Source organism: Cibotium barometz, chromosome 36 (assembly GCF_041138505.1).
Source record: "Cibotium barometz isolate CiBa-2024 chromosome 36, ASM4113850v1, whole genome shotgun sequence".
Taxonomy (NCBI): domain Eukaryota; kingdom Viridiplantae; phylum Streptophyta; class Polypodiopsida; order Cyatheales; family Cibotiaceae; genus Cibotium; species Cibotium barometz.
In genome coordinates this window covers 2,915,560-2,928,377 of record NC_141081.1, presented here as the reverse complement: position 1 = coordinate 2,928,377, position 12,818 = coordinate 2,915,560, and the positions used below count along the sequence as shown (strand labels likewise).

The following is a 12,818-nucleotide window of genomic DNA, read 5'->3' as shown; positions in this document are numbered from 1 at the left end:
TCAATTAATTGAGCAGGTACAGGTGCTTAATTGCTCAATTTTTGAGCAAAATTGGCAAAATTGGGTGACATTGGTCACATCCCACGTCAATTGGCAGGAAATCGGTGACATTGGTCACATTTGCAGTCAATTGGCAGTAAATTGGGCATTGAAATTTGGGGCTTTTGATGTAAATGTGCAATTAAGCACTCATACATGCTGTATGATGTGAAAAATCGCACATTTGGGCAAAATTGCAGCAAATTGCAGTGCAAATCAAGGGGCTTTTGTGCCGATTTGGTTGATTTGCATGCAGGCAATCGCATTTGATGCTGTGGTTAATGTGCTGATGCCTTACAAGCACTCAATGTGCCTGTAAATCAAGGGGCTTTCATGTATTTGATGTATATGTGGCCAGGGGGAAGCATCGTGAACACTCTGGATGCCTTCATGTGCGCCAATGTACCATGCATGATCAGAAATTGATCTCAAATCAAGGGGCTTTTCAAGTTTGTATGCTTGTTGAGCTTGGCAAAGCAGCAGGCAAGACATTTATGCCTTGAATCCTCAGAAATCAGCTTGCAGTCAAGGGGCTTTTGCCCAATTTCTGTTCGGGACTGTTTTATGCAGTGTTCGTGACTGTAAAAATCTGATTTTCACTCATTTGGACAGCCAGGAGAGCATTTATTGCTATTGTACCTGCTGGTACAGATTTGGCACAGCTTTGTGCATGTTTTGACATGGCTGTACACTGTTTTGAGTGATCAAAAGGTTCAATTTCAGCTGCTGAAATTGCCGGTACAGGTTTGGTACATCATTTGTAAGCACTTGGTACTGTTGTACAGTACTTCGGAAGGGCAAAAGAGCACATTTAAGGTGCTGTCCAAAATCTGCAGCAACCAGATTTTGGTGTTTTCATCACATAAAGTGGGAGAAAAGTTGCATTCTTGCTTCCGCAGTGGGAGATAAAGCTTGGGAGAACATTTGTGAGCACTTTGTGTGCTTTGGGTGCAGTGTTTGCACATCTTGGGTGCAGTGTTTGCACATTTGCAGGGAGTCAGGCATTAAAGGTTGCATATTGCTATGGCAACCACAGGTGAGAGCTCTTCATTGCTTCACATCAAGAAGCTTGAAGGCTCGCAGAATTATGACATTTGGCAAACCCAGTGCTACAATGTGTTGCTCCAGAAAAAGCAGCACAAGCCTATCAAAGAAAGGGGTGTGATGCCCGCTTCTCTTACAGCTGAAGAGTGGGAAGATATGGATGAGCTGGCAAGATCTACTATCATGTTGTCTGTGTCTGACTCATTACTTTTCAGCATTCGTGAAGAGAAGACAGCTTGGGGAATGTGGCAGAGATTGCAGGACTTGTATGCCCAACAAAGTGCCTCAAGCAAAGTGTATTGGTTGAAGAAACTCATAGGTCTTCAGATGAAGGAAGGGGCTTCTATGACAGCCCATCTAAATGAGTTTAATGGTATTGTCAGCCAGGTCATCAATCAAAAGTTGGCGATGGACGATGAGTTCAAAGCCACTTTTTTGTTATGCACTTTGCCAGAGAGTTGGGACACATTCAGGACAGCCACTAGCAATTCGAATGCTATGCTGTCATATGCAGATGTTGAGGGTGCTCTTCTTCAAGAAGAGATGAACAGGAAAAACAACTCTGTTGGCAAGTCCAATGCAATGAATGCACGTGGGAGATCCCAGCAAAGGGGGAAAAGCCAAGAAAGGGGAAGGAGCAAGTCTCGCTCCAAAAAGGATTTGGAATGCCATTATTGTGGCAAGAAGGGACACATCAAAAAGCAATGCTACAAATGGAAAAATGATCAAAAAGAAAAGGGAAAAGGCAAAGACAAAGAGAAAGACGAAGCCAAAGATGTAAAGCCGAAGGGCAAAAGTGGAGTCAAGATTGAAGAAATCAATGTGTCACATGCAGGTGGCAGTGAGGATGAGGTTCTCTTTACGTCTTCACTTGATACCCATTCACTTCTTACAGGTGGTCATGGTATGCACTCATGGATCATTGATTCAGGTGCCTCCTTTCATGTCACAGGTTGCAGAGACATGTTTGTCAGGTATACTGCTGGCAATGAAGGAGTGGTTTATTTGGGTGATAACCATGCATGCAAGATTCTTGGCAGAGGTGATGTAAGGCTTGTATTTTCAGATGGCTCACAGCTTATGCTCCATGATGTCAGGCATGTGCCTGAGATCAAGAAGAATCTGCTCTCTACTGGACAGCTTGATGATGCTGATTATGTTACCACATTTGGTAGTGGAAAGTGGAAGATTAGTAAGGGCTCACTGGTTGTTGCCAGAGGCTCTAAAGTGGACACTCTTTACTTTATGCATGCAGGTGTTTGTCACCATGCTAATGTAAATGCAACCGAGCTGCCGGAAATTTCTATGTGGCATAGCCGGTTGGGACACATGAGTGTCAAGGGAATGGAGCAATTGTCTCGTTTGGGTTACTTGCCTTCTCTAAAGTTTTCAAGTTTTCAGTTTTGTGAGCATTGTATATATGGTAGGCAACTACAGTGCCCCCACAAGAAAGCTCTTGGACAGAAAGATGCTCAGTTAGAGCTTGTGCATACAGATGTATGTGAGATGCCTCAGCTTTCTTTGGGAGGGGCAAAATATATTGTGTCTTTTATTGATGATGCCACACGCAAGATGTGGGTTTATCCTCTTCGTTTGAAGAGTGATACATTCTCAGTGTTTGAGAAGTTTGTTGCTCTTGTTGAGAATCAAACTGGCAAAACACTGAAAGCTTTGCGTTCCGACAATGGTGGAGAGTATATGTCCAAACAGTTTCAGGACTTTTGTGATGCTAAAGGCATCAAGAGGGAGCTCTCTACTCCTTATGATCCTCCACAAAACGGGACAGCAGAGAGGATGAACAGGACCATACAGGAGAAGGTCCGTTCTATGTTGTCACATGCTGCATTACCTCATGGTTTTTGGGCTGAAGCTGTTATGACAGCCGTTCACCTTATAAACAGGTCACCTAACACGAGGCTTGGTGGGAAAGTGCCAGAAGAAGTATGGACAGGGAAGCCTCCGTCATACAAGCACTTGAGAGTGTTTGGTTGCGTTGCGTACGTGCACATACGCAGGGAAATGCGCACCAAACTTGATCCTAAGTCTCACAAATGCATATTCCTAGGATATGGTGACAGAGGTGAAATGGGGTATAGACTTTGGGATCCCATGAATAGAAAGATCATACGCAGCAATGATGTCATTTTTGATGAAACATGCATGTATAAGGAGCCTGCAAGGCAACAGGAGCCTAGCAGAGTCATCTTTGATGATGATGGACATCATGGACAACAACAAAGGGCTGTAAATCAGCCATTACAGCAGGAAAACCAGCCCTTAAATGGTGCTGAAAATGGTCCAAATGGACAGCCAGAGATGGCAGAAGATATCCCTATGGATATACCACAGTTGGAGGAGATACCGGGCATGATATTTCAGCCTTATGGCATGGAACAGGAGCCACCAATGGGTGATATGCAGGCTGGACAGCAACCTGCAAATGATGGTCATTGGGTACGGAGGTCCACTAGACCCTCCAGAGTCCCTGACAGGTTTGTTCCAGGGGTTGACTATTTGATGCTTACTGACTGTGGAGAGCCCTCATGTTATAAAGAGGCTTTACAGAGGGCAGACAAAGCTCTATGGGAGCGTGCCATGAAGTCAGAGATGGATTCTCTGCACAAAAATGGAACTTGGAAGTTGGTGCCTTTGCCTGCAGGCAAGAAGGTTTTGCCATGCAAGTGGGTATACAGGCTCAAAGTTGCATCAGATGCTAAGCCAAGATACAAAGCCAGGTTAGTGGCTAAGGGCTTCAAGCAGGAATATGGTGTGGACTTTGATGAGATCTTCTCTCCAGTGGTCAAAATGACCACACTTAGAGCTGTGTTGGCTTTGGTTGCGCATGATGATCTGGACTTGATTCAGATGGATGTGAAGACTGCTTTTCTTCACGGTGATCTCCATGAGGAGATATATATGCAGCAGCCAGAAGGTTATGCAATAAGTGGGAAGGAAAAGCTTGTATGCAAGCTGAAAAAGAGTCTTTATGGGCTCAAACAGGCACCAAGAGAATGGTATCATAAATTTGATACATTCATGAAAACTCAGAAATTCAGGAGAAGTGACATAGATCACTGCTTGTACACCAAGAAAGCTTTGGATGGCAGTCTCTTGATTCTCATTTTGTATGTTGATGATATGTTGATTGCCGGGAAATCTCGTAAAGAGATAGATGCCTTGAAGCAGAGGCTGCATCAAACCTTTGATATGAAGGATTTGGGTGATGCAAATCACATCTTGGGTATGCGGATACTTCGGGACAGAAATCAGCATGTGTTGTATTTGTCTCAGAAGGAATACATTGGCAAAGTCTTGCAGAGGTTCAATATGGACGGGGGGAAGAAAGCTAGTACTCCTTTGCCTCCATATGTGAAACTCAGTGCTATGGACAGCCCACAGTCGGATAGAGACAGGGCTGATATGGCCAAGATTCCGTATGCTTCAGCTTGTGGCAGTCTCATGTATGCCATGGTTGCTACTAGGCCGGACATTGCATTTGCAGTGGGAGTGGTTTCTAGATACATGGCCAACCCTGGCAAGAAGCATTGGGAAGCAGTGAAAGGTGTCATGAGATACCTGAAGGGCACACAGGATTTGTGCATTTGCTTTGGCAAACAGGATGCATTAGTGCATGGTTACACGGATTCGGATTATGCCGGTCATCCAGATAACCGGAAGTCTACTACCGGTTATGTATTTACATTCACAGGAGGTGCTGTGTCATGGATATCCAGGATGCAGAAGTGCACTGCCTTATCTACTACAGAGGCCGAGTATATTGCAGCCACAGAGGCTTGCAAGGAGGCATTATGGCTATCTCGGTTAGTGGTTGATTTGGGCTATACAGGGGATATTCCATTGTTGCATTGTGACAGTCAGAGTGCCATTCAGTTGGCAAAGAACCCTGTTTTTCATGCAAAGACGAAGCATGTGGATGTGAAGTATCACTTCATCAGAGAGGTGATAGAGAACAAGCAAATTCAGCTTGTTAAAATTCATACGGATGACAACCCGGCTGATCTGTTGACGAAGAGTTTGCCTCCGGAGCGGTTTGCTCATTGCAGACACTTGATGGGCATTGGATGAGGCCATTTTCAGCCTTGATATGGCCTTGTATATTATCATGTACATGCTGATTTTTTCTTTTCCTTTACTTAAGGGCACTTTGCCTTTAAGTGGGAGGTTGTTGGGGTAAAGGCGTTATGCCCACCCTTATAGTGTGTACAAGCCCATAAGTTATAGTACATAGTACACTTAGTACTTTTAATGTACTAAGTGCACTATGTGTACTAGTGCAATATACATGTGTGATAGGGGAGTCACACACTCATGCTTTTTCATGAGTTGACTTATCCCCACAACTCTCTCTCTCTCTCTCTCCCTTGCTTCTCTGTGTATGTCTCCCATGAATGAACTCTAACCTAACCCTAATTCTGGTTCCTTCTCCCCATCAGACTGGTCTCTTGAAACTGGATTTCCATTTGACACGCTGTAATCTTACACTGTATGTTGGCTTTTTTCAGGTGGTGTGGAATATTACAAGTTGGCAACTGGTGGATTGGGTGCGATAGATTTGGTTTAAAACTACAAAAAAGGGTATAAATTTCTTCTTTTTCCCATGTAACATTCCTCTTTGGTGCTCTATTTCTTGCCGAAGCTTTGTATTGCAGTGGTGATGGATAGATGGAACCTTTTCTTTTGGAGATAGGTTCGAGATTCATCACGAATTTCTCCAAGAAGTCTAGGAGCTCCATTCAACCAAGACCCGTGTAGATTCTAGATGCTTGTTTCGTCATTAGCCTATTGCAGGAGCCTTCCAATAAAAAAGAAGAGGCAGCAACTGATGCTTGTGTCTCTGCGTTTGTGGAGATCCATGCTCAGGGTGCCAAAGTACTTATGCCAGAAGTATGGAAATTACACCACCAAAATGAGGAACAGAAGAGGTAGGAATAGGGACGAGAGGTGGCAATGTATGGGAACTAGCCATATGCCTTGACAAACCTCCCTTGCAACAAAGCGAAGAGTGGGAAAAACTAAGGTAATATTCCAAACTTGAAGCAAGATGAATTACCAGAAAGAAATAAGAAATGAGGAGTCTCAATTTGACATCACGCAAGTTTTTAACTCACATTCACATTAACTTTCAAACAATGTGCAGATGGGAACCCTAATCTGCAAACTTGGGTGTACACACAATGTAGGTATTGGAAGTGGAGATGTTCAAGTGCAAAAACTGAAACAAGGCTATGGAAAAAGCTCATGAGGACAATATAGATACGCGAAGTCAGAATTGACCAAGCAAATATGAGAAAAGGAACTACTGGAGTGTTAAAAGCACAGAAAAGGGCCATGACACATGTTGTTGAACATTTTATAGAACACCATGATCATGACACTAACACTATGATCATGACGTGTTCAATATCAATTGAGAGTGTACTGAATGAACCTATTGTCAACCTCTAGACTAATAGGCCACCACAATCTTCGCTAGAGCAACTTCAACAAAGTACAAGAATTGGTTTATTCGCAGGGGAAAAAAAAAAGCTCACAATCCCCAAACGTGAGGGTTGAGACCAAGGCCAATGGAAGCCGTCGTAACAGATGAATCACATTGAAAAAGGTTAAAAGGTACCCAACCATTGTGACAAGAGATGAATTAGACATCGAAGAAGGCTAAAAGTACCAGCTCCTAAAACAGCAACAAGAACACATAGAGCAAACAGATAGAATGCTTTGTTTGTAAAAGGCCACCAAAACATGTTGATGGATGGCGAGAATCCTACTCATAAGTACATACACCATCGAACAGGAACTAAAACAGTGAGTAAAATTTGGTGTGTCTGTGTGAAGCTCAATGTCTCAGCTAAGGTAGAATATTGAAAACTTCACAGTGCTTGGGTTTGACTAGCCTCTGCAGGTGGCGGTAGTCTAAGGTGCCAATGTTGACAACATTCAATGTCTCTGCTATGGAGACGAAGCAACAATCTTGAAGACTCATTCTATAGCGGGTTGCATATAAAGTGAAAAGCTCCTGCACTCTTTCCCAATTCCCACTATCCATGCACACTGTTGTGATAGCTCCCCCTAAGATTGCATCCAGAAGTCGCTGGTGGATGCCACATTTCTCTAGCATGTGACTAGCCTCAGCCATACATACTTCCGGCATAAGTGCTTTGGCACCCTGAGCACGGATCTCCGCAAACGCAGAGACACAAGCATCAGTTGTTGCTACCTCTTCTTTTTTATTGGAAGACTCCTGCAGTAAGCTAATAACGAAACAAGCATCTAGCATCCACACGGGTCTTGGTTGAATGGAGCTCCTAGCCTTCTTGGAGAAATTCGTGATGAATCTTGAACCTATCTCAAAAAGAAGAGGTTCCATCTATCCATCACCACTGCAATACAAAGCTTCGGCAAGAAACAGAGAGCACTAAATAGGAATGTTACATGAGAAAAAGAAGAAATTTATATCCCTTTTTTGTAGTTTTGAACCAATCTGTCGCACCCAATCCACCAGTTGCCAACTTGTAATATTCCACACCACCTGAAAAAACCCATCATACAATGTAAGATTACAGCGTGTCAAATGGAAATCCAGTTTCAAGAGACCAGTACCTCTCGGACAACTGTTGGTCTGTGAAACAGGCCAGGAGGAGAAAACGACAAAAATCTCAAGAACACCATTAACCGCAAGCTACCACATCATTTACTATATCCGCCATATATACATTTGTCCAGAGATTAGTGCCACCGAAAACTATACGTAAGCATCGCAGTAACACCCTGCTTTTTACACTTTTTCCTTAAAGGCGTCATCATTTAATACCCAACAGAAAAGGGCCCTCTCCATACAAGCAAAAACACCAAACCTTACTCACTAGCTGAAACTAATCTTACGTATTTAACAACCTATAATGTTGACCATCAAAAAAGGACTTCATCATCCTTATTGGGAGAAGAACTTCAGTGACTCTCCAAACAATACCTGTATATACCAAAACGCACAACCGCTTCATTCTCTTTGTACCCAACGAATATGCTAAAATTCTTATCAAAAAAGAAGGAACACCTTCTGGCCCGTGCATTTTAATAAACATGGAAACCATCCTCAACGCATGGTAAGACACGCGCATCAACAATTTATAGAGCACAAGGCACAACGATGGGAAAGAAAAGTAGACATATATTAAGAGACCTTGCGATTTACAACACCATAGAATTGCACAACTCAAGTGGCAATTCTCGATCCAGGTATATTGGATGTATATATTTACAAGATTTCATACGTCATAGAATTGCAGAATTCAAGTGGCAATTCTGGAACAAGTAACACATCACTGACACTCCACGTTGTTCAGCCTCAAACCTTCTTCCAAAGCGGCCCCTTTAAACCGTTGTTCTGGAGTACACTCTTCAACAGCTCTGTTAAATAGAAAACCATGAGTACAAATAAAATTCATTACATCTCTAACAGATTGTGCTTACTAGCAGATAAACGAGTACAATATCTCAAACTAAGCATCCCCCATCCAATGACCTTTTGACATCTTCTTACACTACCAAACCAAATACACTACGATATCATTGTTTGGGAGGCCTTGCAAAAGGGGTGAACAAGAGCACGGATGCCTACACACTGCAGTTAACATGATCCAGAGAAACAAGCTGTAGAGTCTTTTGGCCAAACAGTCAGCTTACACCATTGAGCTTACTTTGCAGCTAATAACAACCATGTTCAAACCTTGACATGAGAACCAATGTCTGGCAATTTACGTGAGAGCTCACCATTCATGTTGTTTTAAGTTTAATTCTCTTGTAGATTTACCTGATTACTTTCACACCACAGGCACACGCACACGCACGTATGAACGATACATCTCAAGAGGCACTACTCGACTTGGGCTGTCCTATTTCATCTATCAATCAAGATATAGCCCATAGCGATAGAGCAATTGCACACGCTTGTTTTCACTCGGGCTTCCCGTGGTGCGTCACAATCCGATTTCCTTAAGTTTTAACTAATAAAATAATGCAACTGTAAACTTCACCTTCTTGATGCTTCGTCATCTCTAGGAAGGGGATCTGAAAAGATACCAAGGTGCCTCTAACGTTCTCTTATTTCTTCGAGACTTGAGAAACCATAGCCTCTCTCTTTTAGATATTCTGTACTCACTTGGAATTGCATTGAGCCTGACGGCATTGCATCTGAAGCGCTGCAATGAACAAGTATAAACTCAAGCCAAGAGACTTGCGTTTCTCAATCAAGAAAATTCCACACCATATTATGCGTATATGGTTTCTGTTGTCCATTACAGCGCATGGCTGAGGAGCACCTGCTATCTCTCATGTTTGCATAACACTGCCATAACCATCAAGCAGCAATAGACTTTACCTTACTGATGGGGTTTCTAAAAAAATCGAGGTCCCTTTGCCGTTGCCGTATTTCTTCTCGAGAGGAGGAACCGTAGCCTCTCTCTTTCAACCACTCCAGACTGACCTGGAAGCACATTGGGACATAGCTATCCTCTTTCTGGCACTGCATTGAATCAAAAGCACTGCAACAAACACCACTACTTGTTAGGCTTAGTCTACCTAAAGAAATTGTGAGAGAGAGAGAGAGAGAGAGAGAGAAGACAAAAAATAGCATTCCATCCTAAACGTAGGCAGTGGCAACCTTGCCACAGCATTGTCTTGGTGTCAGTATCAAGTATCAAAGAAGCTTACCACCAAGGACGGGGCTTCTCTTGTTGCTGCGGAAGGATGCTACCTCCCATAGTGCTCCTAAACCAGAATCTCTCTCAATCTCTGTCTCTCTTTCTTTCTCCCTCTCTCTCTCTCTCTCTCTCTCTCTCTCTCTCTCACACACAGATTCAAGCTTTCGCTGCATACGCCGACGCTCAATCTCTGTCTCTCTCTCTCTCTCTCTCTCTTTCTCTCTCTCTCTCTCTCTCTCACACACACACAGATTCAAGCTTTCGCTGCATACGCCCACGCTTAAGTGATGCGCATAATGAAATGTAAATTGTACTTATGTCAATGGCCTGCAATACAGCACTGCAGTTCCTTCCCCCAGCTGCCGTAGCACTCAGAAAAGCAGAGATGTCTAGCCACCGGCACAATACTATTAAAAATCAGTATGTCCTTGAACTACCCCTCATGATCAAACAGCATCAGAAAATGGGATTCACCTGCAAGAGGGCGTACCGCACAGGCGTGCGCACACGCGCGCGCATGCACGCACACGGAAAGACATGCAACCAAGAAGACTCACCTCGTCAAGAAATGTTCGCAGGCTTGAATCTCTGTGCTGCTACTGCTGCTGTGATGATGCAGGCCTTGCTGTGCTAGGGTTGAGCCTATTGTGATGAAGTTGTGGCGGGCGGTGATGCTATAGTATAACGAAAATCTTAACCATGCCTGCCCAAAAAAGAAGTGAATTGTAATTCTTAGCCCTAGGCAACTCCTTAAGAATGATGGCAAGGAAGTCTTCAAGGGGTGCCCAGTGGTTAAGCATCGGGGTCCTGCCTACACACGCCACCAGAAGCACCCTTGCTTGTTTAGGACCCCGAGTTCTATTATGACACTTCCGTTTTCATCCCCGTTGGCCATGTGAGGGACTTCATTGTGGATGTGACGGCCTTTGTCTTCAGTCACTGAGCAATTTTAAGACTACAACCGAGTGGTGGTCAATATTTTGACAACATGTGCTACGTTTCTGCCATCTTCTCTATATTAGCCTTCACAAATCCACACCGAATCCACACAGTTGGGCACAAAGGAGGATGTGAAGAAGACCAATTGGAAAAAGCAGTAAGTCTATAGAGGAGAAGGTCGAGCAGGAATGCGGGCACTCCCTTTGAGCTCTCCCCTAGTCAGCTCCACCGTATTTGAGTTATCATCATCAGCAAATAGTTCTACCACAAACTGTCTCCCATTAGGCAAAGGCAATCCCTTTATACATCCATGAGCAACATGCCAGTCAAGAGCCCTTAAAAGTGGGTCAGTCGCTAATGCAAAAAGCAGTGGAGCAAGGGGGCATTTCACAAAAACTTTATACGCAGTATTTAGCATTGTTGAGGGTTTCCAATCCTTGCATGTGAGCCTCCTGGTGTTTTTAGGTATCAGCTTGACAGTGCCAATGTTGACAAATTCAAATATTTCACCTTCAGACCTGAAGTGATTTGAGAGATCATAGAGCCTGACCAAGCACATCCCACATTGCTTGTAGTACTTCAACCTATATCCCATTTGGACCATGGACCTTTCCCTTCTTCATGTTTCTGATACAAGATTTGGGAATGGAGGATTATCCTAAAATACAAAGGATCACACTCCTAAAATTTAGGAGAGTTGCTATTTTTGGCCCGACTCCAATGGAAATTATGTTCACGTCATTACATCAGGAATTGAGAAAATATGTACCTAAGTACTTGTGACAAATGGACTGCCAGTTGGGATATTTTTAGAGATAAAGTTTATGGAAGGACCCATCTCTAAGATTGGGACGTGTGGATCAAAGTGAGACAAGTGGCCTCACACTTGTCACTTCAGCTCTTGTGTCACTCTCCACCCGTCACCATAGCCTTCTCTTTCCATTTTCACTCATGGGAGCCCCAAATCTATAAATTGGAGCCCTCTCTCTTCATTTAGGGAGGCTCTCTTGATGCACACTAGCCTCTACCATGTTGATTAGCTCTAGGAATGTTCATGGCAATGCTTGCACATGACATCCTCCCCTCAACACAAGGTTTCTTTATTTCTTTAACCTCTTGATGGCTGCACTGTCCCTATACCGACTGATTTATGTACCGTACCAGCTGAATGGAGGGTTTTACCGGCTGAATCAGGGGTTTTACCGGTGGATTTGAGGGTTGTACCTGCTGTACCAGCCCATGTACTTGTACTACTACCAGATGAATGGAGAGCTGTAACTGCTGTACCAGCCCATGTACTTACCGTACAGGCTGAATGGAGGGCTTTGCCGGTTGATTTGAGGGTCTTACCAGCTGAATGGAGTGTTTTACCTGTTGATTTCAGGGTTGTACCTGCTGTACCACCCATGTACTTGTACCAGCTGAATGGAGGGCTGTACCAGCTGAATGGAGAGCTGTAACTGCTGTACCAGCCTATGTACTTGCTGTACCGGCTGTATGGAGGGTTGTACCTGCTGTTTTAGATTCTGTACCTGTTGTACCAGCCCATGTTATTGTTGTACCCGCTGAATGGAGAGTTGTACCAACTCTATTGCATGAAGACCCATTGTTTCTCGAGAAGAATCAATAACCACAAGGAGGCATATGGATTATATTGTTGGCTCGGCATTTCTACAGCCTGTGTACTAGCTGAATTTTATGGTTGCATCATGGTGGGCTGTGTTATGGCATTTATATATGGATAATCCAACATCTCCCGTGGGGAGAGTAAGGCCCTCAAAGCTTGTACATGATATTTTGTGCTTGGGTAATAAAATACCCCAAGGGGGGGCGGTGTCATGTGCTCAGTGTGTATCTACCTTGTATCTACCTTGTGCTACACGCACACAAGACTAGCTTCAAGGTTGGGGAAGCTTGGAGCTAGGCAGGCTGATTGGCGAGCTATGTTAGGGATAGACTAACGGGCGGGCACCCAAGTATGGACGGGCGGGCGCCCAAGTGTGGACACCCGATGACCGGCCAAGAGCCTATAGAAGGGTGGCCAAAGTTAGTCATTAGTATATAGAGTCTCGCGTGTCT

General features: G+C 43.9%; 1 protein-coding gene across 2 annotated transcripts; it reads right to left on the bottom strand.

Annotated features, from left to right (window-relative positions):
• Nucleotides 1-8,253: 8,253 nt before the first annotated feature.
• Nucleotides 8,254-11,361, bottom strand: LOC147617408 (uncharacterized). Of its 2 annotated transcripts, XM_086775663.1 has the most exons (5): nt 10,358-11,361; nt 9,811-9,867; nt 9,479-9,641; nt 9,135-9,299; nt 8,254-8,508 (listed from the first exon to the last, which is right to left on the bottom strand). In XM_086775663.1, the coding sequence occupies exons 2-4, from the start codon at nt 9,858-9,860 to the stop codon at nt 9,156-9,158; spliced, it is 357 nt and encodes a 118-aa protein (XP_086631789.1). In that variant the 5' UTR covers nt 9,861-9,867; nt 10,358-11,361; the 3' UTR covers nt 8,254-8,508; nt 9,135-9,155. The 2 variants fall into 2 exon arrangements, 1 of the variants encoding a protein (XP_086631789.1); XR_015262224.1 differs by lacking the exons at nt 9,811-9,867; nt 10,358-11,361 and having other exon boundaries at nt 9,479-9,679.
• Between the last annotated feature and the right edge of the window lie 1,457 nt (nt 11,362-12,818).